Genomic DNA, 24,516 nt, shown 5'->3' on the forward strand with positions numbered 1-24,516 from the left:
CCCGAAGTACCCTGGGCGGGGTCGAACCCGCGGCCAATGTGAGCAGCGGAGGCTTAAAGAGCTCCGGTGGTCCCCGCCTCTTGCCGCACGATGGCCACCGAACAGTGGTTTGTGGGGCCGCTCCCCGCGGGCTCTGGGGAAACGCCGCCCCTGGACGACTTGGAATCTGGGGCACAGCCCTGCGAAGACCCCTCGTGGTCGCCTCCTCCTGGCGGACCTGGGAACCCACCCGAGGCGGAGCCCGAGAACGGGGTTCAGGGACAGCTGCCCGAGGCCTCCACCTCTACGCCTTCCCCGGAGCGTCTGGCCCCAGGCCCCCGGCCCACCCCTCCTCGCCTGCCATTGGACACCATGTTCAGCCCCATCACCGAGCAGCTCTGCTACCTGCTTAAGAAGGCAGATGATTTCCAGAGCTACTTGCTCTACAGGTGATGCTCGACGGGGTCCTAGATTCTACCATGGATAAGGAGACAGGAAGGTTTAACAAAATGGGCAAAATACACTAGGTTAGCTAGACGAAGTAAATGGCACTAGCTGATTAGCAACCCAATTTCAGAGTTATGAGAACTGTGTAGAAATTTGGGGTTAGGGAGGGCGGACTGCTATGTGGGCTCTTGAGGCTGCCAAACTGCTAGAACTGGTCTCCCACTTTTTAACGGTTGGCTTAAGTTTCGAACCTTGGGCAGGCTAAACAAAACCTATCTGGGCCAGATTTGGCCTGCTGGCTACCAGTTTGAGACCTCAGAGGATAATATGATTCCCAGACGGAGGGAAAGGGGACTGTGATGCTCACAGATCAATGTTCATTGGAATCCCCTGGGAGGTTGTTTAAATCCTCGATTTCTGAGCTTCACCCAGGGAATAGTAGTAGGTCAAAGTCAGACGTGGGACTCAGGTGTCTGCATTTTAACAAGTGTTTCACATGTCTTTGATGATGGTGGTCCTGAAAGTTCCTCTGAGAAAGGCCTGACTGCAGGAGTTTGTAGTGGGAATCCAGGCCAGGGATACAGGTGGGAGGGGTGAGGAGAATGGGAGAAATTGGTGGGGGAGCCAAGGACTCAAGCAAAGGCCTGCTTCTCCCTTCAGCAGGGACCGAGTGCAGAAGGAACAGTTGGCAAAGGCCATGCCCACCTTCTTGCGGATGTGTGAGCCCTACTTCCTGTACCTGGAGGCAGCTGCTCGGAGCGTGCCCCCTGTCTATGGAGCCCTGCAGGAGCTGATCCGAAAGGGGGTGTGTGTGTGTGGAGCAGATTTCCTAGACCCTGATGCCCCTTTCTGCATCCCTCAGGCCTGGGGGATGGGGAGGATGCCCCTGGAAGGCCAACTAATCTCGTTATGCCCTATCTTCCGTACAGCTACTGGAGATCTCCCAACAACTCACTCTTCGCCTGGAACAGCTGGTCCTAATGTATGCCTCATTTGGGTTCGTGAACTTGGAGGAGACTGACCCCCTAAGGTAAAAGCATAAGAGATTTGGCTTGGGGTCAGGGGTGGAGGAGCCGAGGGCACAGCCTCATTCCTTACTCTTTAATCTCCTGCCAGCATCTCCTGTTTCTTCTGCGGGAGGTTCTCCATCAGTCCTTCCCATGAAGTGTCCATCTTCAGATACTGTGCCCCTGCCGCCTACACCGCCAGCCACTTCCCCCGATACCTCTATAAGAAGATGCGCTGGAACCTGGAAACCACCCCAGAGCCCAGCAGCCGGGAGCAAGATTCCCACGTGGATTAGTGAGTTCCCTTATCAGAATCCAAGTCCTCCCCCTCGCTATGGGAGAATGCCAGTTTGGGCCACTGAACCGCCACCAAAGTGGAAAGCCAAGCAAGAATTCAAGAACCTTTGCAAGGTCATCCTCACCTTAAATATACATACATACATAGATGCCCCCATCAAAATAGAAGTACTTATCTTAAAAAACTAGGCTGATAGGGAGAAAAGGCCTCAGTATTGTCACATGCCTACCTGAGAACCTGAAGGCAACTTTTGATGAGTTTCCACTTTACCTCCAAAATTAGAGCCCTCAAACAGAAGAACTGAGAAACTACTCACTGCTCACTTTAAATTGCTGCCCCTTCCCCTCCCAGCTACTTCCTATGCTATAGAGATACATGGGAAGACACAGGCAAGAGTCCGGCCAATTCCTGCCCCCAGATTCAGAAGCTGTGGTCCATCGGCCGATGGGTGCCCCTAGGACCAGCCGAGGATGACCTTTATTCGTGGTAGGAGCCAGGGCAATGGTAAGGTGGGTGGGATCTGGAGGGAGGGACAGAAACCAACCAGAGACCATCTGCCTCCCTCAACACTGTTACCATTGATGATAATGAATTTTATTGTGCCCTGAAAAGCGTTTATGCAGACTCATGTAACAACCCTCTGAGGTCTACACTACTAGCCCCATTTTACAAAGGAAACAGGTGTTCAGAGAGGTTAAGTTACCTGCCGAAGGACACACAGCTCGTTGAGCCATCAGCCAGGTCAGGGATAAATTTGCTCAGCCTCCCAGAGCCTTACCCTCTAGGTTTCTCATCAACAAGGAAACCACTTTCCCACCCCCAGCTGAAACAAAGCCTCTTTCAGCCGCAGCCTTTCGCTCAAGGGGAGGGGCTCCCGAGTAGCAGGGGACGCTCACGTCCTGGCCTGTCTGTCCCTGGCCCCCAGGATTTTGTGCCCGCAGCCGCCTGGGGACTACCAGCAGCTGCTGACCATCGGCTTCGAGGAGCCGTCGCACATGCTGGCCACCGACCTGCTGGTGCAGATCCTCACGAGCCAGGCAGGCATGGCTCGGCCCCCGAGCGCCGCCGGGCCCGCGGCGTGGGCCGCGCAGGAGTCTTGAACCTGGAGAGAGGGTGGGAGCTGGAGCTTGACAGTTCCAAACTCCAGAAGATGGGGTAGGGGAGGGGCTCACTAGCTATCCTAGTGCGGCTCGGCCTGCCTTCCAAGGGGCCAGGTCGAGCTGGCCCGTCCGCACTGGAACCGGCCCGGCCGCGGAGCCCTGCTTGTGAACACACCAGTTTTGTGTTAAATAAAAGAAAGAAAGAGGTCACAGGCTCAGCGTCCGCTCCGTGCGCCGCTCCCCTCCCTCCCGGGGAGAGGAGGCCCCGCCCACTCGCTGTGGCTTCTGGGTAATGTAGTCTTATGGAAACAAAACTGTGGTCCACTGACTGGCCGACGGGAGCTCAGAGCATGCGTAGGGGCTGGTACAAAGCAAAAAGGGAAGTAGCGGCTCCTGTCAACAACCGGAACCCAGATAACCGCAAGTTTCGGGTAGCGAGGAAATTCAACGCCCACTGTGAGAAGGAACGCAGGGCTACGCCCACTCTCATGTTTTGACCCGGAAATTATTTCCCTGTACCAAAAAAGACTCTATTTCCCGACGTGCCCCCAGGAAAGGGCCAGCGATCAGTTTCCTAAGCGCCGATCAGTTTCCTAATCTTTCTCTTCCAGCTTTGGGGTCATGGCTTGGGCAGGTCGCTGTACCCTCCTGAGGTGTCCGGGGCGCGGGCTGGTGGGAGAGCGGTGAGGCACTCCAACTTGGGAACGCTCCCAGCCTTGGACTGAAAAGGAGACCGGGTTGAGAGGTGAGCCCGCCTACCTAGAGCTTCAGAGGCCAAGTGGTGGAGCCTGGACCTGACAGCAACTGGTCACTTGCCAGGGAAGGAGTGTCCTCAATTCGGCTGTCACTCAGCTGCGAGTTACCCACCCCTCTCCCCTTAAACTAACGGATACCTTTTGATTCCCTCTAGCATTTTCAGAGTTGGAGGCGAGATTTGGAGCCCTGCTTACCTAATAGTCCCTGACACATAGTATTATCATGTGTCATGATTATCCCAGTTTACGAATTATAAAAATAGAAACGTGAAGTGAATCATGATTAACCAAAACCCTTGTCTTTTTGGAGTGGGAGTAGAGGCTTTTGGTAACAATTTCTGACTGCACCAAGGATTTTTTAGTCCACAACCCAGGAGTTTGAATGAGTCCAAACGGGTTCTGAAGTTCCCTAATACTGAGTCAAGGCCCCTCTGAGTTCACCACCACCACTGTTTAGACTCAGTTCAGTTCAGTCGCTCAGTCATGTCCGACTCTTCGCAACCCCATGAATTGCAGCACGCCAGGCTTCCCTGTCCATCACCAACTCACGTAGCCTACCCAAACTCATGTCCGTTGAGTCGGTGATGCCATCCAGCCATCTTATCCTCTGTCATCCCCTTCTCCTCCTGCCCTCAATCGTTCCCAGCATCAAGGTCTTTTCAAATGAGTTAGCTCTTCACATCAGGTGGCCAAAGTATTGGAGTTTCAGCTTCAACATCAGTCCTTCCAATGAACACCCAGGATTGATCTCCTTTAGGATGGACTGGTTGGATCTCCTTGCAGTCCAAGGGGCTCTCAAGAATCTTCTCCAACACCACAGTTCAAAAGCATCACTTCTTCGGAGCTCAGCTTTCTTTATGGTCCAACTCACATCCATAACATGACTACTGGAAAACTGTTTAGTCCAGTCCAATAGGAATTTGAGCCACAAATGCGAGTCACCTACGTAATTGCAAATTTTTAAGAGCAATATTAAAAGAATAAAGAGGTCAGACTTTTATTGATATTTTTATTTTATCCCAGATGTCCAAAATATTTTTGCAACATATAGTCAATGTAAGAAATTGAGGTATCCCCCTTTTTTTGCACTAGGTTTTTTAAATCTGTGTATTTTGCACTTACAGCACATCTCAATTTGGACTAGCTACATGCAGCTTTAATTTATCTTCCCTTAAGACAAATCCACAGGCCACTTAAAACTATATTTCTGGTGGGTGGTGGCAGTACTGGGAGAAGGAAACAGGTTTGATTTCCTGGGTCCTGTTGGTCAGGAGGGAAGCCCTGGTGGCTCAGCGATAAAGAACCTGCCTGCCAATGCAGGAGATGGGGGGGTGGGGTTTCCATCCCTGAGTGGGGAAGATCTCCTGGAGAAGGAAATGGCAACCCACTCCAGTATTCTTGCCTGGGAAAATCCCATGGACAGATGAGCCTGGTGGGATGTATAGTCCATATGATTGTAAAAGAGTCGGGCACAACTTAGCGACTAAGCAACCAGTAGTTGCTCAGGAACTGTCTATACCCATGTTTCTCTAACTTTAGAATCACTGGAGGGTTTGATCACTAAGTCTGGGCTGGAACTTTTTTCTCACAAGATCCCAAGTGATGCTGATGTTTCTCGTCCAGACACCACACTTTGAGCCTGTATCAACCTATATTGAGCCTACATCGACCTCGTGGCTCTCAAACTTGGCTCCATGTTAGAAACACCTGAGGAACTTTATTGATGCCAAAGCCTCTATCAGAATCTGATTTATTTGACATAAGCATGCCTCAGGTAACTTCAAGAAAGTTCATGAACCCAGGTCTACACTTAAGTTCTGTCAACTCAACATCCTTAGCTCTTAGCTCCTCTGCAGGGGATTAAGAACAGGTTCTTGGTGTTTCCATTTTCCACCTTGGCAGTGCTGGCTCTGAACTGCAGTGTTGAAGGCTTGAGAGTTCCTCGAACTGAAAGATCAAACCAGTCAATCCTAAAGGAAACCAATCCTGAATATTCATTGGAAGGACTGATGCTCCAGTCCTTAGGCCCCCTGATGCAAAGAGCTGACTCATTAGAAAAGATCCCGATGCTGGGAAAGATTGGAGGCAGGAGAAGGGGACAACAGAGGACGAGATGATTGGATGGCATCACCAACTCAATGGACATGAGTTTGAGCAAGCTCAAGGAGATGGTGAAGGACAGGGAAGCCTGGAGTGCTGCAGTCCATGGGGTTGCAAAGAGTCAGAGATGATTGAGCAACTGAACAATAAATGCTGGCTCTTTCTTGCCTTTCTCTCCATTCCTCCCAGACTCACAGTCAAGATGTGGTCAGTGTGCTGATGATGGGGTCGGGGGTGGGTCCTTGGGCTGAGCTACTTTTGGGGTGCAATGCTGTGTGAGCTAGACCCAGGCATAAACCCAAGAGTTTAAACAATGATTCTAAAACAGTCTTTTCTGGGTCTCAGCACACCTCTAAGAATTTGATACATTAAAACTTCAGAATATACTGCACTGATGCAGCTTTACAGCTTATCTTGAACCCCATTGGGGGGCCTTGGACCCCTTGTCTTGGGACCAAGGGAAGTTAAGAAGGTCTTGCCAACTAAGCCACAAGCCCTATTGCAACAGGTATTGTTTGCTGTCTGCTCCTACCTCCCACCAATTAAAGTTTTCTAAATAGCCACAATTATTTAAAGTTCAGTAGATTTCTCTTTTAAAGATGATTTCCAATTACTTTGGGGCTTTTTGTTTTGTTTTATTGTAGATTTTTTGGCTGCACCACAGGGGTTGTGGGATCTTAGTTCCCAAACCTGGGATTGAACGAGGGCCTACCTTTGGCAATGAAATCATGAAGTCCTAACCACTGGACTGCCAGGGCATTCCCTCCAGTTGCTTTTGGAAAACAGAGACTTGACACCATTGAGCTCACTCACTCAAAGCGCTAGTGATATGGAGGAACCCGTACCTCCTTCCTGTTGAAACAAGGTCTTTGTTTTACAGCACACCCTCTCTCTCTTTTAATATCTGTCTGGGGTCTATAAGAGCTTCCCTGGTGGCTAAGACGGTAAAGAATCTGCATGCAATTTTGGAGACCCGGCTTCCATCCCTGGGTTGGGAGGCAACTGACTCAGTATTCTCGCCTGGAGAATTCCATGGACTGAGGAGCCTGGCGAGCTACAGCTCATGGGATCTCAAAAAGTCAGAAACGCCTAAGCAGTAACACACACACACTGGGGTCTGTAAGCATGTGAGGTTTACAATTGCTGCTGCTGCTGCTGCTAAGTCGCTTCAGTCGTGTCCGACTCTGGGCGACCCCATAGACGGCAGCCCACCAGGCTCCCCTGTCCCTGGGATTCTCCAGGCAAGAACACTGGAGTGGGTTGCCATTTCCCTCTCCAATGCATGACAGTGAAAAGTGAAAGTGAGGTCGCTCAGTCGTGTCCGACTCTTCGAGACCCCATGGACTGTAGCCTACCAGGCTTTTCCGTCCATGGGATTTTCCAGGCAAGAGTACTGGAGTGGGATGCCATTGTAGGCAGATTATAAATGGCCTTACATGCCCTGCTAAGGAGCTTGAACTACCAACATTTTTTTCCTTGGTAGCTATTGTTTACATCCCCAGGGCGGGAACAACCTCTTATTACTTCTGTCTAGCCAGCACCATGCGCGGGGCACGTCGTTTGGCACCAATAAAGGGAGGGCATGAGTTCGTTTGTCCCAAAGCCGCAGTCCGCAGGTCGCGCCCGCATCGCTAGGGGGCACTAGGACCCCGGCAAGGCCAGGGAGACCAGCGGCCACGGAACCCGGCGACAAGGGGACATTCTGCATTCCGGCTGGTGCCTCCCTTGTGTCTCAGGCCTTCCTCGTCTCACCGCACTCCTGCCCCACCCCAGGAGAAGAGAACCCAGAAGAAAATAGCCTGCACTGTCCAGAAAGAAAGGGTTTTATTGGGGAGCAGGGACAGCCGAGGACCCCTGTCCTCTAACAGACAAGGCCAGGAGAGGCTAAGTGCCGTTTGCAGTTAGGCGGAGAAAGGCTGGGCAGTTTTACTGGTGAGGTTGTGACGACGGTGTTTCCCAATGGGGACTAACAGTTTTATAGAAGATTCCGGTCAGTTTCACAAAGTCAGGTTCAAGGATGCTGATCGATTGCGTCTTCCCCGGCACAGACCTGTGGCCCTTCTTCAGGCCTTCCGCGGATCCGGAGGGCACTCCTGAGCGCCCGGGCCTGAGCGTCTGCGGAGCGTGTTACTTTCCTCGGGGGACCCCAGAGGGCCGGAACCTCAAGGCTCCTCCTGCCAGGGGAAGGGGCCAGACCAAAGGCAAATCTCAGCGGCTCGGGCACCGCGAATGGGGACACCCAGGCGCCGGATGGGGCAGTATGGGCCCCACGACCACTGCCTCCTTCTCACTCGCGGGCCACGCCCAGGACTTGGGGTCCTAGCCCGGTGACTTCCCAGGGAGCCCTTTCGCTAGCCCAGTTTTCTCCCACGCAGAGGGTTGGGGTAGGGGCAGGAGGGGAAAAGGGTTCCCACCTGTTCCAGACCGTTCTCCGAAGCCTTTCTGCGAGGAGGCCAGATCACCGCCAGCTTTCCGTCACCCCTGCTCACTGAGGAGGAAGGGGCGCTCAGCTGGGATTGCACATCCCCCGCCCCCCACGCCTTACCAGCAGGAGGCAGTCAGGACGAAGGAGAGCGGCCGCACCCCTTAAACACACACAGGCGTTCACCCCCCTCCTCCCCGCTGAGGCCTCCGTCCCGAGGGAGGAGGGAGGAACCCCAGGGAGGGGGAAGGCGAACAAACCAGAGTGAGGAGGTAGGAACCAGAAAATTCAGAGGGGGAGATCCAGGTGTGCCAGAACCCAGGGAGGGTCCCTGGGAACCCGACAAACACATCTGGGATCCTCCTCCCTTCCCCCACCACAAGCCTAGGTGGGGTGTGTCTGGGAGTCCGACGGGATTGGGGGTGGAGCATAGGGACGGTCAGTCCAGAAAGGGTGGGCAGAGAGAGGAGAGTCTGGGGAGTTTGGGAGCCAGGAAGGAAGACCCTGAGGATTAGAGGGCCACTGGAGTAGGGGAGTCGGTGAAAGCGGCTGGAGCCCTGGAAATCCCCAGCGTTGGGACGCCGGTGGCTTACCCGTTAGGCTGGGCGCGGGCTCCTTGAACTCGGCGGTGCCGTAGAGGCTCAGCCGCTGGCGCTGCAGCTCCCGCTCGCGCTCATTCACCTCGCGCACCTCCTGCTCCAGCAGCGACGGTGCGATGGGCGGCGGGGCGCGAGACAGCACCGGACACCGGCCCTGTACGACTGAATGCAGCCGGCCTCCGGGCTCGGACAGCCGCTGCGTGTCTGCGCTGCCCTCCGCCGCGGGTGAGGAGGAGCACCCGCCAGCAGCCTCGAAAAAGCGCTTGAGCTCGCCCAGGGGCTGCGGCGGCGGCCGGGCGCTCTGCTTCGGGACTTCGGGGCGCGCCAGCGCCGCCTGCCGATGGGCCTCCCGCTCGATGTCTCGCTGCATCTGCGCGCCAGCCCGAGCGCGCTCCAACGCGCGCGGGAGCGCGGGGCTGGGGCCCGGCAGGCTGAGCACCGGCCGCACGCGCAGTTCAACGAGTTCACTGCCCGCGCGACCTGGGCTCAGGCCCCGGCTCCGGCGCAAGCTTTCCTCGCGTTCGCAGCTACGGCGAATTTCGCGCTCGATGGGCGTCTCCATGAGTGGCTCCTCTAGGGGATGTTGTGGGGTCGCCGAACGCAACTGGAGGGCTTCCGAGTTCGACTCAGAGGAGGTTTCCGGACCTTGAGAGAGACACTGCTCCAGGATCCCCGTGCCTAGCGCTTCAGACGGTTCAGGGTCGTCGCTTCCTTGCCCAGGACTCTCAAAGCCCCCAGCTGCGGTCCGGCCCAGGACGCTCTGCGTCCTGCCTCGCTGATGGTCCGAGGTCTTCCCTCTCTTGCTCGGGCGTCTCCGCGCCCTGGTCTGGGGAGGGCACGGGGACGTCGGTATTCAGCTCTGCGGCAGGCTTGGGAATTTCGCTATCTAAGCCGGGGGGTTCAGGCCCACGCGCTTCGGACGACCCCAGGGCTCCGTTCTGCCGCCCAGGGGCCTAGGTAGGTGTCCGGGGTTGGGAGCAGCTCGGAAGCCTTAGCTCCCAGCGCTGGAGTTTTGATGCCTAGAGCTGGGACACCCTGCCCCGCGCAGCACCTGTGGTTGCAATTGCCGTCCGCGGGTTCCAAGGCGTCGCCCGCACGGGCCACTTCTCTGACCCGCCCCTGGCCTCCAAGAACTGCCCTCGGGGGCAGGGCCGGGCACCGCCCCCTGCACCTGCCGGCCGGACTCGGGGCCCCGCCCTGGCCCCGCCCCCGAGGGGGGGCGCCTCAGCTGGGCAATGGGTTTGGTCCACTGACGCGCCTGTCAGTTCGGGGCACTGGATGTTTTAGAAGAGAGCTTCCCTAGACCTAGCCTGCTACCTGGGGGCGCCAGTCTAGATGCAGTGTTCACTCAATGGGCGCCACCTTGGCACCTTTTCGGGCTCACGTCCCCGGCGTTACCAGGGGGCTTGGTCCCACCCAGCTGCACGCCTGGCTGAACCTCTGAACCACTGTCTTCTGGTGGGGTGTCCTCTGAAATCATCTTTCCGGGGCCTGGCCTGGCCCGCCAATCCTGTGTCAGCCGCCTGGCAGCGACAGCAACTGGCTCCGGGCTGTCCTTTCAATTTCCACCCCTGCAGCGCACAGTTCGGGCTGGAGGGGGCGCCAGGAACCGCCTCTCCGCCCGCCCAAGTCTGTCTTCTAGTGCCTGGGCTCACACTTCCAAGCCGAGAGCCAGCGCCCGCGCCAGGCCCATAGGGCACTTCCCCTCACCCCACCCGGAAAAGTTCGCGAGCCGGCCGCTGCCAAGCGCACTCCCAGACCGAGGGACCAGGCAGGCATGCACACACAGCGCGCCCAGGACCCAGAAGAGCAGCTAAGGTTGGAAGGGCGGTCACCTTGGGCCCAGGCGACTGGGAGACCCAGGGAAGTATCCAGGCTTGTGGGGGAAGTAGCTCTCTGCAGCTGGGGCCAGATTGTGGTGTTCTTGGCCAGGATTGATGCCAGGAACAGGCGACCTACTCCCAGCGACATTTTCCACTCTCTTCCACTGGGCTTTCGCCAAAACCTGCCCCCCCCCCCTCCATTTTGGGATGACCAGTGGAAAAGATAGTTACCTGAAGAAAGGGTGGGGGGCGGCTACACAGTCTCAGGAGTGCCAACAATCCAACTCTCTGCCTACCCTGGTGACTCTCTTTTCCATCCGCCCTCTCGCTCCGCTCTCTCCTGGATCCCAATCTCAAGCTGCTACCCTCCTCCCTCTGACTCTATTGGCCCAATTGGAATTGGGCCCACCTGGGTTCCATCCCACTGAGAACCTGAGCTAAGTGTCAGTCTTCTCCAAGACTCAGTTTTTTTATCTGTAAAATGGGGATGGTAGTACTTACCCCTTTGGGAGGTGATGACGATGAAAACTCTGCTTCTGGAATGAGTTGTCTCTACAGTGGACTCTCCACTTTATCACCTCCTGTTCCTCTTCTTCCCGGATGGCTCAGTGGTAAAGAATCCGCCTGCAATGCAGGAGACACGGGTTCAACCCCTGGGTCAGGAAGCTCTCCTGGAGGAGCAAATAGCAACCCACTCCAGTATTCTTGCCTGAAAAATCCCCATGGACAGAGGAGCCTGGCGGGATACTGTCCAAAGGGTCACAGAGTCAAAAACGACTTCACATGAGTATGTGCATCTCTCTTCTAGCCATGCACACTGTGCTCTTGGTTCCACCACACCACTGACCCTTCTCTGTCCAAGGACCCCTGTGACCTCCATTTACCAGACCTGGTCACTGGCTTTGCCCTGAGTTCCTTTCCACCAGCTCCTTAGTCTTGGAGAATGCTACCCACTTATGGTTTTCCTCTGACCTCCCAAGTGCCCGTTTTCAGACTTCTGGTTCACCTGCATCAATGGGGTTCCTTCCCCTCTGGCTTCCATTGGGTTTGGCTGATGGGAGAGAGGAGAATGAGAGATCAGGATGTTTATCTCACGTGTTCTTCTTCCAAGCTTTGTTGGCTGTGTCTCTCCACTGCCGGCAGCAGTTCCAAACAGCTCTCTCTCTCCAGGGCTATGGGGTGGTAAGAGCTCCCAGCTGATGCTAACCCAGCGAGTGCACTACGCCTTGTTTATTTCCTTCTGTTGAGTTCTGATCAATTACTCAGTTTAAGTATACAGTCTCTTTCCTGCCAACACTCAGACCTTGACAAACTCCAGTTTCACACTTTAAACACCATGTCTATGCAGATGTCTCCCAAATTTATATCTCTAGCTCTAATTTCTCCTCTGAGTTTTAACTCATATCCAACGGTCCCCAGTCTAATAGATAGGTCAAACTGAACACTTTCAAAACTGAATTCTTGGTCTCCCCCAACTCTACTTCTCTTTACTACATATAGCAACTCACTCATTCTGTTTTTCATGTCCCAAAATGTGGAACTCAGCCTCAATTTCTTTTTTTCCCTACCCACCCCCAGTCCATTCATATATTGGATTGCTGTTTGCTCTACCTCCAACACATATTATGAAGTTGTCCACTTCTCTCCACCCTTTTCCCAGCCATTCATTGCCCTCCGATGTGTCTCCACCAAACTTAGGAGAAAAATCCAAATTTCCTACCCTGGCTCAAAACCCCTTCCCACTTCTCAGATCTCATCTCCTGACACCCTCTCCCTTGATCCCTCCTCCATCTGAACTTTTATGCTTTCCTCAAACTCTGGATTGCATTCCCACCCCAGGGCCTTTGTACTGGCCTTTCTCTCTGCTTGGAATGACTCAGCATATTGCTGGCTTCTGCTATTCAGATGTCACTTGATTCAGATGTCACTGCTTCAGAGAAGTGGTCTCTGATCACCTAGCCTACCTCAAACACAGCTCTTCTCCGTAACTCTATCCCTGCCTTTTTTATTTTTTGTAATTAACCCGGTACTACAGTTGGGCTTCCCTTGTGGCTCAGACGGTAAAGAATCTGCCTACAATGCAGGAGAACCAGGTTTGATCCCTGAGTTGGGAAGATCCCCAGGAGAAGGGAATGGCTACCTACTCCAGTATTCTTGCCTGGAGAATGCCATGGACAGAGGAGCCTCGTGTGCTACAGTCTATGGGATCACAAAGAGTTGGACACGACTGAGCGACTAACACTTTCACAATACTCTAGTTATCATCAATTACCTTTGTTTCTTTATTTGTATATTATCTATCTCTGCCTGCCCCCCACCTCAGCTGGAGAGTGAGTGGTATTACAGCATTTTCTGTTTGTCATCTTCACCCAGCTCTCTCACGCCAGAACAGTGCCTAACACATAACACTTACTAAAGAATGTTCCCAAATTTGGGAACAAAGAAATAGACTTGGAAGTTGCCATTGAGTTTAAGAGAGACACAATTGTAAACAGAACGATCTTGCCTCAAGGTGGAACCCAGGACAAGAGTTCCCTTTAGGGAAGCCTATATAAGTGTTGATCTAAATAGTTAACAGTTATAATATCAAGCTACAAGCAATGAAGAAAAATATACACTGTCCTCCAAAAGGTGGGAACAACCCAAATGTCCATCAACAAATGAATGGATAAGCAAAATGTGATCCATTCATACAATGGAATATTATTCAGCCATGAAAAAGGAATGAAGCACTGATTCAGGCTAAAATATGGATGAACCTTGACAACATTATGGAGAAGGGAATGGCAACCCACTCCAGTATTCTTGCCTGGGAAACCCCACGGACAGAGGAGCCTAGTGGGCTACAGTTCATAGGGTCTTGAAGAGTCAGACACTACTCAGCAACTAACACTTTCTCTTTTGAAAAAATTATGCTCAGTGAAAGAAGCCAGACAGAACAGGCCACATATTGTATGATTCCACTGATTTTAAAAAATGTCCACAATAGGTAAATCCACAGAGACAGATGCAGATCAGTGGTTGCCAGGGTCTTGGGGAAGGAGTGTCTGTTTAATGGGTACAGAATTTCCTCCAGGGGTAATGAAAAGGTTCTGGACCTAGCTAGATAGTGGCAAGTTGCACAACCTTGTGAATGTATTAAATGCTACCAATGGTAAATTTTGTGTATTTTACCACAACTAAAAACTAATTTTTAAAAATGTGTTCTCTATTTCTATCATGGCAAATAAGCTTTTATTAAAAAAAGAAAAATTTGGCTGACTTGAGTCTTAGTTGTGGCACAAGAGATCTTCGTGCCTCATGTTGGATCTTTCATTGTGGCGTGTGGGCTTAGTTGCCCCACAGCATGTGAAATCTTAGTTTCCAGGCCAGGAAGCAAACTCATATCCCCATCATGGCAAGGCGAGGGTTTCTTAACCACTGAACCACCATGGAAGCCCCCCAAATATGCTTTTAGGAGGATCTATTTGGTTCGCCAGAAAGTTCACTTTGGTTTTGCCATACCATCTTCGGGTTGTTGTTACAAAAAAAAAAAAGTCCCAAAGGAACATTTTGACCAGCCCAATAGAAGACCAGGTTCAGCTGAAACTATTTTGAATCCCCAGGAGTTTTGTACTTGGCATAGGAAAACCCCAGGCCTCAGTCCGGCCCCGTTTGTTTTACACCCCCAAGTCTGTCCTACACAATGTACATGTACCTAGGGATCCCGCCACATGTACCTAAGCTCTTTCCTCACTCCTCTGCCACTTTTTGGCCATCCTGAGTAGGATCTAGAGCAGGGAGGAAGGATTTAGTTGGGCACATTCCCTTTGTTCTGTTCAGAGGGAGCAGACCCTCTGAAACAAGGAAGGGGCCTAGGGGACTTTCCTGGCGGTCCAGTGGTTAAGACTGCAGGGGCCATGGGTGCAACCCCAGGTTGGGTGGGGTGAACTAAGACCCTGCATGCTGTACAGCTTGACCACAAGAGTGCTGGGGGCTGCAGCAGACCAGCCTGGAGAGTAGGAGATGATTTCCCCAAGAGGATGGTTGGATAAAACATGATCAGCTGAGAAAAGGGGCGCTGCTCCTTTAAGAAAGGGATGGTGGGAGGATTGAATAGGGACCTTCAAGACTTGGGTAAGAAGTTCTCTAGACATTTCTTATCACCGCACTCCCCGGGTAGTTATCACATCTAAGGGGCGTCCAGTGTCCTGGAGGCTATTTGATCGAATTCTCTCGTTTTCCAAAAGGGGAAACTGAAGTCCAGAAAGGGAAGTTGCCCTGAGTTGTCCAGAGCTCAAGCCTTCTGGTGCTCTTGAGGCACAGGCTCTGGTCTCCAGAATCTTCTGGTGGGATCAGCCCTTCCTCCTCACCCCAGAGATCAGGGTCCAAGAAGGGAGGGCAGCAGTATGTAAAAGCAACAGTATTCGAAGGCAGGTTACCTTTGGTGGGCAACTGGACTTGAAATGTCTAGGGTGCCAAGTAAAGGTGCCCTTGTCTGAGGGAGTTTGGGAGAACCAGCCCCAGTCCACAGGCTTGACCAGGCATGTGAGAGTGTGTTTGCCGGGAGGCAGCCGAGTGCAGCAAGGAGGCCAGTGGCTGGTAAATAATTGATCAGGACAGCTGATAGTACCTCCCCAGAACTGCCCGCCAGCCCCCAGCCCCCCTCAGCCCGGCCCAGGCGTCTCCCGCCTCCTGGCCCAAACCAGCTGGACCAGCTTTCCCAGTGCCCGCCTGCTGCCGCCCACCCCCCCCAACTCCCGACAGCCAAGTCACAGCCTCCGGGGCACTTTCGGCAAGCACCCGGGGTGGTAGGTCTGGAATTCGGAAATCAGAACGTGGGCTTCTGGGCAGAGATGGCCCTGCAGAGCCATGTGTGGTCTCTGGCCACACCCATGTAAGTGTCTGGGGTCAGGGGGCCAGTGGGCAGGGCCTGGGAGGGGCTCATGGAAGACGCTGGCCTTCCTATGGAGGGACGGCGGGGTGGGGGTTGTTGCTGGTTAGAGCTCCAGCTAGCCTCTCCTAAGGGGGCCAGGAAGAGTGAAGGGCAGCTGGCAGTCAACCCTGCAACCTCTTCAATGGCCCCCTCCCCAGAAAGTCGGCTGGGAGATGTGAATTCTCACCCCCTTGTTTTTTTGGTATTTTCCACTGGCAGGCTTCAAGCCCAAAGTCCAGCCAGAGGCGGGGTGGGGCTATTAGTTGAATGGGGGATGGGGAATGTCAGGGTCTCTCACTCTCATATTTTGCCTCTAAATTCATCCTTTGGTGTCTGGGGTGGGAAGGAATGCTTGAGATCCAAAAGGGAAAAAAGTTAACAGTTCCCAAACTGAAAAAGAGGATTTAAACAGGGAAATGATTACCTACTTAATGAAATGACCACCAACTGTCCCTGGCAGGGCAAAAAGCTGAAGATTTAGAGACAAGCAACATTGAACAAAGTGTGCAGATTGTTTTAATATTTGAGATGTGAAGGCCTTTGAAAGTCAGAGGATGGAGGGGGTTCCAGAGGTTTGTAGAGACTTCTGGAAAAGGGGCTCCCTCCAGGGACCCCAATTGGGTCCCTCACTCTTTTGGGTTCCCCGTTGCATTATTCACCAACTACAAACCTGGTTGCCTAGCAATGGGAATCTGATCTCCCCCCACCCCCCCAGCAAGGAAGAGGCAGGGTGATTACATCTTGGGCGTGGGAGAACATAGAGGGTACTTTAGCCTCCCCCAGGGCAAACCTATTAGCAGGGATCTGAGCTTCCTTTGGGACACCCTTTAAAGCATGAACTTCAGCATCCTGCCCTAACTGGAATCGAAGACCCACCTCCCCAAGCTGATCTCTGGTCCCCTGGCTGTCAAGATGAAGATGCCTGAACATCCATTTCTCCACAGTGTTCCCAGTATTTGGGCTCTAAGAGCCTTGAGTTCCAATCCTGACTCAATGACCTTAGACAAGTCTTCTGCCACTTCTCAGAGCCTCAGTTTCTTTTTCTGTAAAATGGGGACAGTAGTACTATTTACCTTTTAGGATGGTCGAGAGGGTTAAATGAGTTACTAAAGTTTTTTTAAAGTGAAAGGTGCTCAGTCATGTCTGACTCTTTGCGACCCCATGGACTATAGCCTGCCAGGCTCCTCTCTCTATGGAATTTTCCAGGCAAGAATCCTGGAGTGGGTAGCTGTTGCCTTCTCCAGCGGATCTTCCCAACCCAGGTATTGAACTCAGATCTCCCGCACTGCAGGTGGATTCTTTACCATCTGAGCCATCAGGGAAGCCCCAAATGAGTTACTAGGAGTAAAGCATTTAACGGTGCCCAGCACATGGTGTGCACTGGCTAATGGTTGGCTGATTTTCTTCTCAGTTGGAACGTCAACTCAGCCAAAAGTTGACTACAGTGTCTCAAGATCAGGGCAGGGAGGAGGAGGCGGAGATGGCTGCGGGAGCCTAGCGGAAGCCCCGTAGAGCACTTAGAGAGCTATATATAGTAAGTGCTAAATGCCAGCTCACTTTTATGCCTTCATGGTGAAGCCAGAGCAGATCCAGGAGGCCCCACCAGAGTCTGGGCAATGAGGTTTAAGCTCATCCGATAGGATAGTGCTCAAATTAATAAATGTTTGAGGGCTTGCTCTGTGCCCACCCCGGGCTACATGTCAGGACCAACAGGCAGATAGATATATCCTTCTAGATATTGGAAGCACCTCCATGTAGCTGGCACTCAGTGCATCTCTGTGATGGTAAGCTGTCGTGACGATGACTGTCCCCGACGTGCACTGCAGTACCAACCAGTCTCCAGCTTCCAGGGGGAGCCCAAATGGACTAGAGGTGCCCCGGAGGCTGAGAATTGGGGATCCTGGGGTGCTTTGAGGAGGACAATGATGGGGGAATTGCAGGTTAAACCTTAAACGGCAAGCCCCCCCCCACCCCCCCAGTTCGGAGTCCAGTACTAGGCAGTGTGACCTGGTGATCCTTGCCCCTTGGGAGGGTGATTTGCAAGTGGAAGAGGCAGCTCTGGAGTTACCATGGCAATGACATGTGTCCACAGTGAGATGGACACTTCTCTCCCAGATTCTCACCCCCTCCCTCAACCTGCACGTAAAGGATGCTGGGTAACAGCCAAGGTCCAGAGAGGGTGTGGGTTTGGGAAAAAATACAGAGCATGTTTCGGCCTGGTGGGATCCGAGCTTCTGGGAATGGTTATTATAATTAATTAAAAACATTATTAGTCATGGGAATTATTTAAATTATCATCATTTTTCTTTTTGACTTGTGGGATCTTAGTTTCCCTATCAGGGATTGAATCCCTGCCCTCAGCAGTAAGAGCCCAGTCCTAACCACTGGACCGTCAGGGAATTCCCTAAAATTATTATTAATATAAACCATGCTACTGTTTTTGGGGCACAATGTCCTAAGATTTTCCTGCATGGATAGATACTTCCCTGCAAGGGAATCTCTCTCTGCAAGGTGAGGAAGGGTCAAGCTATTCTGGTCCATTTTACAGATAGGGGAAACTGAGGCTCAGAGGGGTGATGTCAAGCCTCAGAAAGGATTTAGCTCAGCCTGTCACGGCCTGGGCTCTCTCCCCCTCACAGGACCCCTGCCCTCTGCCCCGACTCCTCCCAGGTGCAAAGAGGAAATAGAGGGAAGTACTGGGTTTGGTTGATTTCCAAGCAGCTCAGGGATCTTGGCTCAAAGACGGATGTTCAAGAGATGGGTCTGCCGAGTGTTGGGCCCCGGGGAGGCTCCTTTCGCAGCCCAAGGCGGCCTCCCCTCTACCCTGCTCCCCCTCAATCCCCGCCGCCTCCCTGCAGGCCCATGGCGGAGAGCTCCCTCTATCGGCAGCGCCTAGAGGTCATCGCGGTAAGTGACGCCCTACCAGTGCGCGGCGCCCTGCGCCCTGGGCACCCCTCGCCATACCCAGGCCTCTTCCTCACCTCTTTCCTATCACAGGGAGCAGGCCTAACGCTCTGAACGTGCGGGAAGCACCCTCAGCTCCAGGTGTGCCTGGGGCGCCCCACCAAAATCCTCAGGCTCCTCTGCTCCTCAGTTCTTCTGTATGATCATCAACATCCCCAGAATGGAGCTCGGAGGACTCCGCACTCTCAAATCTGCAGCGTCTGTTCCATTCTTGAACCCCGTCTCCCAAATACACCATGGCTGAAGCCCCCTTTCTCAGACCCCCATATCTGGATCTCGTCTCTCCGAAGCTCCATCTCTGAATCCCTATCTCACTAACTCTCATCTCTCTGCTCCTACACTGCTGCACTCGAATCTCTCTGGCCCATCTCTACATCCTAGCCTCGCTGGATCCTCACGACTGCACCTTCATTTCCGACTCCCCCCCTCAGTAGCCCCCTCCACTGGATCCTCATATCTGGACCCCCATCTCTCTGAATCGCATCCGTCTTAATCAATCACATACCTCAGATCCCTCCCCCTCTGGATTCCCACTCCGGGGCCCTCCCCATCCACAGGCCCCGCCCCCCTCCCGCCGGGGCGAGACCTCCGCAGCATCTGGGGCGCGGCCAGCCCCGCCCCCGCCGGCCCCGCCCCCACCGCTGCTGACTCAGCGCCTCCGCCCCCCGAACCTCTTCCCCGCCCGGGGCCCCGACGTGTGTTCCGCTACCCGTTGCGGCTTGCAGCCCCGGGAGTCCCGGGAGCCCCGGCTAACCCGGCGGAGAAGGGAGGGTGGAAGGGGAGGCGGCGGCCCCGCCCGGCCCCACCCGGCCAGCGGGCAGCTCAGGGTCCTCTGTGCGCAGGAGAAGCGGCGGCTACAAGAGGAGATACGCGCGGCGCGCCGGGAGCTAGAGGAAGAGAAACTCCGCGTGGAGCGGCTCAAGGTTGGGGGCGGCCGGGGGAGCCTGCTTCGCCCGGGCAATGAAGTCGGGGTGTCCGTGAGAGTCAGTTCTGGGAACCAAAGGAGCCTCTCTATAGACATGGGGTTGGGGGAGTTGGTTCCAGCTTCGGGGATGGGCATCTTCCCCAGCTCGGAAAGAGTGGTTGGTGGTGATGGGGGGCGTTTGTTCCACCTTTGGGAAGATCTTGGGAACGTGTTTGTTCCGCTTTGGGGTAGAGAGGGGCTAAGAGGGACGTTGATTTCCCCTTTGGGGGTGTCTGTCCCATTCTGGAAAAGTTGGGGAGATTGATGGGTGTTTCTTCCAGCGTGGGAAAGTTGTCTGCTGGGAACGGGGTGGCTTCCCACTTGGCATTATTAGGGCACGTATCCCAGCCTCTCCGTCCACATGCCCCTTCCCATGGCCAGAGGAAGTCTCTCCGGGAACGCTGGCTAATGGACGGGGCAGCTGAGGAGCCAGAGCGGCCCCAGGACCCCACCTCACAGGACCCCCAATCACCTGAAGACCAAGCTCAGGCCCGCATCCGGAACCTGGAGGACAGCTTGTTCACGTGAGTAGGGCCCCCTTCCTGGTGGCTTTGCCTGTCTGACTTGGCCAGGCCCATCCGCCCACTCCGCTGAGATTTCCGGTGGGGGTGGCCCACTGAGCCTGGGGTCCAGGCTCCCAGCAGCCCCTTCTCTTCCCCAGACTCCAATCCCAGCTGCAGCTGCTGCAGAGTGCGTCCACAGGTGCCCAGCACAAGCCCTCAGGCAGGCCCACCTGGCGACGACAGGTGAGGAACTAGGGGATGTGGCCAGCAGAGCTCAAGGCAGTACCTCTCCAAGCACAGTTGTGTTTTTTTGTGACCCTGCCATGTGGCTGTCTTAATTCCCTGCCCAGGGATCGAACCTGTGCTCCCTGCAATGGAAGTGCAGGTACTTAACCACTGGACCGCCAGGGAAGTACCCAAGCACAGTTTAGATGCTGGGTCCTCTTGTGGTCTTGGGCAAGTTGCTTTCCATGCCTAAGCCTCAGTTTCCTCATCCTTAAAATGGGGATATATAACAATAACACACCGCTGGAAGAGGCGTGACAGAAGGCCAATGAGATCATAGCTTGGTACCGGAAGCAGGCACAAGGGAATGTTTTGCTATGTTGTCGTGTTGTGTTAATCACTTAGTCGAGTCTCTTTGCGACCCCATGGACTGTAGCCCGCCAGGCTCCTCTGTGGAATTCTCCAGGCAAGAATACTAGAGTTGCTATTTCCTTCTCCAGGGGGATCTTCCTGATCCAGGGATTGAACTGGAGTTTCCTGCATTGCAGGCAGATTTTTTATCATCTGAGCCACCAGGGAAGCCCTATTTTGATATTTGATTGCCAATATGACCTAAATGAGGAAAGTAGTCAGAAACTGTTGTGGGGCGGGGTTGGGGCTGGGAGGCTGGGGCTGGGAGTTCCCTGGCAGTTAGGACTTGGTGCTTTCACTATAGTGTTCTGGGTTCAGTCCCTGGTTGGGACTACTAAAATGATCCCACAAGCCGCACAGTTTGGCCAAAAAAAAAGAAAAGAAAATGTGGGGATGTGTTCTCAGAATTCAGCCCCCCAAATGGGAAAAGGGTCCCCATGAGATGGTCGAATGATTTGAGGCATCTCCATGATTTGAGGGGTTTTGGTTTGGTAATGCCTCTATTAAGATATAATCCACATTGAAAACCAAGACGATATGACTGCACTTAAAATTTGGCTCTCTGGGTTGTCCTTGAAGTTCATATCATAGATCCAGTAACTGATGCACCTGGCCACAGTAAGCTGTGGGTTGCTTTGGCTCCCAGGTGCCTGTCTCAGGACAGAGGGGGAGAGGAGAACTTTGGACAGAGGAGGGTAGGATTGAGAACAGTGAGATCTGTGGGGTTTGGTTAAGGTGGCTTGCATGGCCAGGTCCCCAGTTCCCCTCCCTGAGCTCATCTTTCCCTCCATCCCTTCCTCACTCCACTCCAGCCACCCTGACCCTTTCCTATCCCTTGAACTTGCCTAATTCATTATAGGCCCAGGGCGTTGCTCTTGCCTTTCCCCTCTTCCTGGAATGCCCTTCCCACCTCTTGACTCAAAGCTGGCTCTTCTCACCTTTCAGGCCTTTGTTCAATGTCACCACCTCCGAGAGGCCCTCCTGCATCTTTTTTTTTTGATATTTATTTGGCTGCATCAGATCTTAGTTGCAGCATGTGGGATCTAGTTCCCTGACCAGGGGTCGAACCCGTGCCCCTGAGTTGGGAGCATGGAGTCCTAGCCACTGGACCACCAGGGAGGTCCCCCTCCTGCATTTTATACCTACAGGAGGCACCCCATCACCTCCCAGGCATTTCTTAGCCCCTGTTCCCCCTGCTGTTACAGCCCTTCTCACTTCCTGAATTATAGATTTGTATTTTATGTTTATTACCTGCTTCCTCCCACTGGAATTTAAGTTCTAATAGCAAAAGTCTTAAATATCCCTTAAGTGGGATTTCCTAGGTGACTCAGTTGTAAAGAATCCGCCTGCTGGTGCAGGAGATGTGAGTTTGATCCCTGGGTCGGGAAGATCCCTTGGAGTAGGAAATGGCAACCCGATCTCATATTCTTGCCTGGAAAATTCCATGGGCAGAGGAGCCTGGCGGGCTACAGTTCACGGGGTCGCAAAGAGTCAGACACGACTGAGCACGCATGCATGTCCCTTAAGTAACCTCAGTAGCTGGCAGAGTAGATCCCCAGTAGAGGGAGTGGCTGCATGGACACAGGACTGACTGGGTACATGTGATGTGCACGGCAGTGCAGCGGAGGGAGATGAGACAGGTGAGGAAGCCTCATGCTTTAGTCCTGAAGGAATGGGGAGCCATCAGGGGAGTTTGAGCAGGGTAGGGGTGCTGGCATGCTGGAGGCTGGAAGTGAGATGGGGGCTGCCCTGACCTTGTTTCTGCCATCCCTGCAGGGTCACCGTCCTCTCTCCCAGCCCAACGTGGAGTCAGGTCCTGCAGGTGGGTGTTTTGAGGTCTGGGGGTCGCAAGAGGAAGGGCCTGACTCTCACTCTGTTGCCCCATCTCTCCTCTTCCCTGACTCCCCCAGGCCAGACCGATCTAAACAAGAGAGCCTCCTTACCAGCCGGACCGGTGGGCGCATACCCGGAGTCCCCCTCTGAGCCCAGAACTGAGGCTGCCGGGGTTCCAGCAGCCCCAAGGCGGGTCCCTGGGGCAGCAGGGACCTCCTCAGAAGCCAATGGCCCCTGCCCTGGATCCAGCCCCCCTCTGGAGCAGGAGCCGAGTCAGGGGGTGGTAGCACCTGAGGGGCCAGTGAATGAGGCCAGAGGGGGAGGCATGGTGAAAGTGGTGTGGGAGGGGTTGAGGCCCACGGAGGACTGTGCCATTGGGGCCACAGGCCTGGAGCTGGAGGCTAAGGTGGAGGAGATGGTGCTGGAGGCCATCGGGGACAGACAGGAAGCCAGCCGTCCAGAGCTCCCCTCGTGGGTCAAGGAGGACAGGGCCATCGTGGAGGTGGTCTGGGAGGGGGTGGGGGGCACAGAGGGCAGTGACTTGGAGGCCATGGTGGAGGCAGGCAGGGCCCCAGAGGCCGTGCAGACCAGATCCCTGGGGCTCCGGGAGGGATCGGGGGGAGCAGCTCCTGGAGAAGGTGCCCCCAGGAGCAGCCCTGATGGTGATGGGCAGGGGGTCTTTGGAGAGGAGGGGTCCTTCATCTGGGTGGAGAGAGTGACCCTCAGTGAGGAATGGGAGGAGCTGGAGGTGGAGGGGTTGGAAGGGCCAAAGGCACTGGGAAGGGAGGAAAAGGATGAGAGTCCATTGCAGGGGGAGGGCAGAGGTGAGGAGGAAACACGGGAGGCGGAGAGGAGGCGGGTGGAGGGACCTGAAGGCGCAGAGAAGAGAGGCAGTGAGGGGAAGGCAGGCACAGAGCCAGAAGGAGCAGAGACATCACTGGCGCTAGAGAGGAAAGGAAGCCCGGACTCCGTGGAGCCAGAGAGATGTGAGGTACGCGTGGAAACAGAGATCGGAGGAGGTGACGAACCATTGTCGGCCGAAAGAAGAGAAGTTGAGGGACCTCTGGGGGCAGAGAGGGGAAGAGATGAGAAGCCATTGGGAGTAGAGCAGAAAGGAGGTGAGGAAAAGCTAGAGGCGATCCAAGAAACATTGGCAGCAGAGAGAAAAGAAGGGGAGGAGTCACTGGTGGCAGAAAGAATAGGAGGTGAGAAGCCATTGGAGGAAAAGGAAAAAGGAGATGAGAAATCACAGAGGGTGGAGAGAATGGGAGATGAGGAGCCCTCGGAGGCAGAGAAAACAGGAGACGAGAAACCACAGAAGGTAGAGGGAACGGGAGGTGAAGAGCCACTGGAAGCAGAGAAGACAAGAGATGAGAAATCACAGAAGGTAGAGAGAACCAGAGGTGAGGAGCCATCAGAAACAGAGAAAAATGAAGACGAGGACTCACTGAAGGTAGAGAGGATGGGAGGTGAAGAGCCGTTGCAGACAGAGAGGACTCTTGGGGTCGAGGAAGAGCAGAGAGAGTCCGAAGAAGAAAAGGAATGCCAGGCAGAGGACGTGAGTGAGGCAGGGGCTCCCCCAGAAGCCAAGGAGGCGCCAAGGCTGGAGGATGAAGGACAGCAGCCCCAGGAGAAGGAGGAAGGCTCCCCAGAAGCAGAAGTGGAAGCAGTGAAGCCCCAAACTCCTGCTGAGGGCCAGGACCCCACTGGAGACGCCACCGCACTCCTGGCAGAGACGTCAGCTCAGGATCAGCCTGCTGAGTGCCAGCCACTGCTGCAGATGGAGGGGCCCAGGGCCAACCCCAGGGCCCGGCCCGTGCCCACCTACGCGCCTGCCCGGCAGCCAGAGCCATCTGCCCCTCCAGAAGGTGAAGAGGCAAGCGGCCCTAAGCAGAAGACGTGCCAGTGTTGTGTGGTCATGTGAGCCCATGCCCTCCACCGACTCCCAGCTCCTCTCACAGCTACCTCGGCCTCTTGGCATCCAGCAGGCAGTCCCAGGCGCAGACGGGGCACCAAGGGACTGACCATGGCACCTGGGAGCCAGTTGGTCTACACGTCCACCTCCACCTGGGCTTCCGGACCCCTCACCCGCTGCCTGTGACCCTGGCCCTCTTCTGTGACAAAGCCTTTTATACTTGAAAATAAAATGTTAAGCATTCGGACAGCGTGAA

General features: G+C 54.3%; 3 protein-coding genes across 3 annotated transcripts; 2 read left to right on the forward strand and 1 right to left on the reverse strand.

The window, feature by feature from the left end:
- Window positions 1-90: 90 nt before the first annotated feature.
- On the forward strand, window positions 91-2,831 carry C7H19orf67 (chromosome 7 C19orf67 homolog). Its single transcript, XM_052642421.1, has 6 exons — window positions 91-428; window positions 1,087-1,231; window positions 1,356-1,456; window positions 1,543-1,728; window positions 2,083-2,217; window positions 2,657-2,831. The coding sequence occupies exons 1-6, from the start codon at window positions 91-93 to the stop codon at window positions 2,829-2,831; spliced, it is 1,080 nt and encodes a 359-aa protein (XP_052498381.1).
- Window positions 2,832-7,513: 4,682 nt separating this feature from the next.
- Window positions 7,514-9,269, reverse strand: MISP3 (MISP family member 3). Its single transcript, XM_052644223.1, has 3 exons — window positions 8,702-9,269; window positions 8,101-8,174; window positions 7,514-7,860 (listed from the first exon to the last, which is right to left on the reverse strand). The coding sequence occupies exons 1-3, from the start codon at window positions 9,267-9,269 to the stop codon at window positions 7,849-7,851; spliced, it is 654 nt and encodes a 217-aa protein (XP_052500183.1). The 3' UTR covers window positions 7,514-7,848.
- A 6,096-nt stretch (window positions 9,270-15,365) lies between these two features.
- Window positions 15,366-24,269, forward strand: PALM3 (paralemmin 3). Its single transcript, XM_052644262.1, has 7 exons — window positions 15,366-15,406; window positions 18,304-18,352; window positions 19,252-19,332; window positions 19,755-19,897; window positions 20,035-20,119; window positions 22,289-22,334; window positions 22,423-24,269. Exons 1-7 carry the CDS (start codon window positions 15,366-15,368, stop codon window positions 24,267-24,269), a joined length of 2,292 nt encoding a protein of 763 aa, XP_052500222.1.
- The last annotated feature ends 247 nt before the right edge of the window (window positions 24,270-24,516 follow it).

Source organism: Budorcas taxicolor, chromosome 7 (assembly GCF_023091745.1).
Source record: "Budorcas taxicolor isolate Tak-1 chromosome 7, Takin1.1, whole genome shotgun sequence".
Lineage (NCBI taxonomy): Eukaryota > Metazoa > Chordata > Mammalia > Artiodactyla > Bovidae > Budorcas > Budorcas taxicolor.

Coding starts and splice junctions, on each gene's coding strand:
- C7H19orf67 (XM_052642421.1), top strand. CDS start 91: ATGGCCACCGAACAGTGGTTTGTGGGGCCGCTCCCCGCGGGCTCTGGG. Junction 1,457..1,542: donor GAGGAGACTGACCCCCTAAG/GTAAAAGCATAA, acceptor ATCTCCTGCCAG/CATCTCCTGTTTCTTCTGCG. Junction 1,729..2,082: donor CAAGATTCCCACGTGGATTA/GTGAGTTCCCTT, acceptor TTCCCCTCCCAG/CTACTTCCTATGCTATAGAG.
- MISP3 (XM_052644223.1), bottom strand. CDS start 9,269: ATGGAGACGCCCATCGAGCGCGAAATTCGCCGTAGCTGCGAACGCGAG. Junction 8,175..8,701: donor GCCCGCGCCCAGCCTAACGG/GTAAGCCACCGG, acceptor CTTCCTCCTCAG/TGAGCAGGGGTGACGGAAAG.
- PALM3 (XM_052644262.1), top strand. CDS start 15,366: ATGGCCCTGCAGAGCCATGTGTGGTCTCTGGCCACACCCAT. Junction 18,353..19,251: donor AGCGCCTAGAGGTCATCGCG/GTAAGTGACGCC, acceptor CTCTGTGCGCAG/GAGAAGCGGCGGCTACAAGA. Junction 19,898..20,034: donor CTGGAGGACAGCTTGTTCAC/GTGAGTAGGGCC, acceptor TCTCTTCCCCAG/ACTCCAATCCCAGCTGCAGC.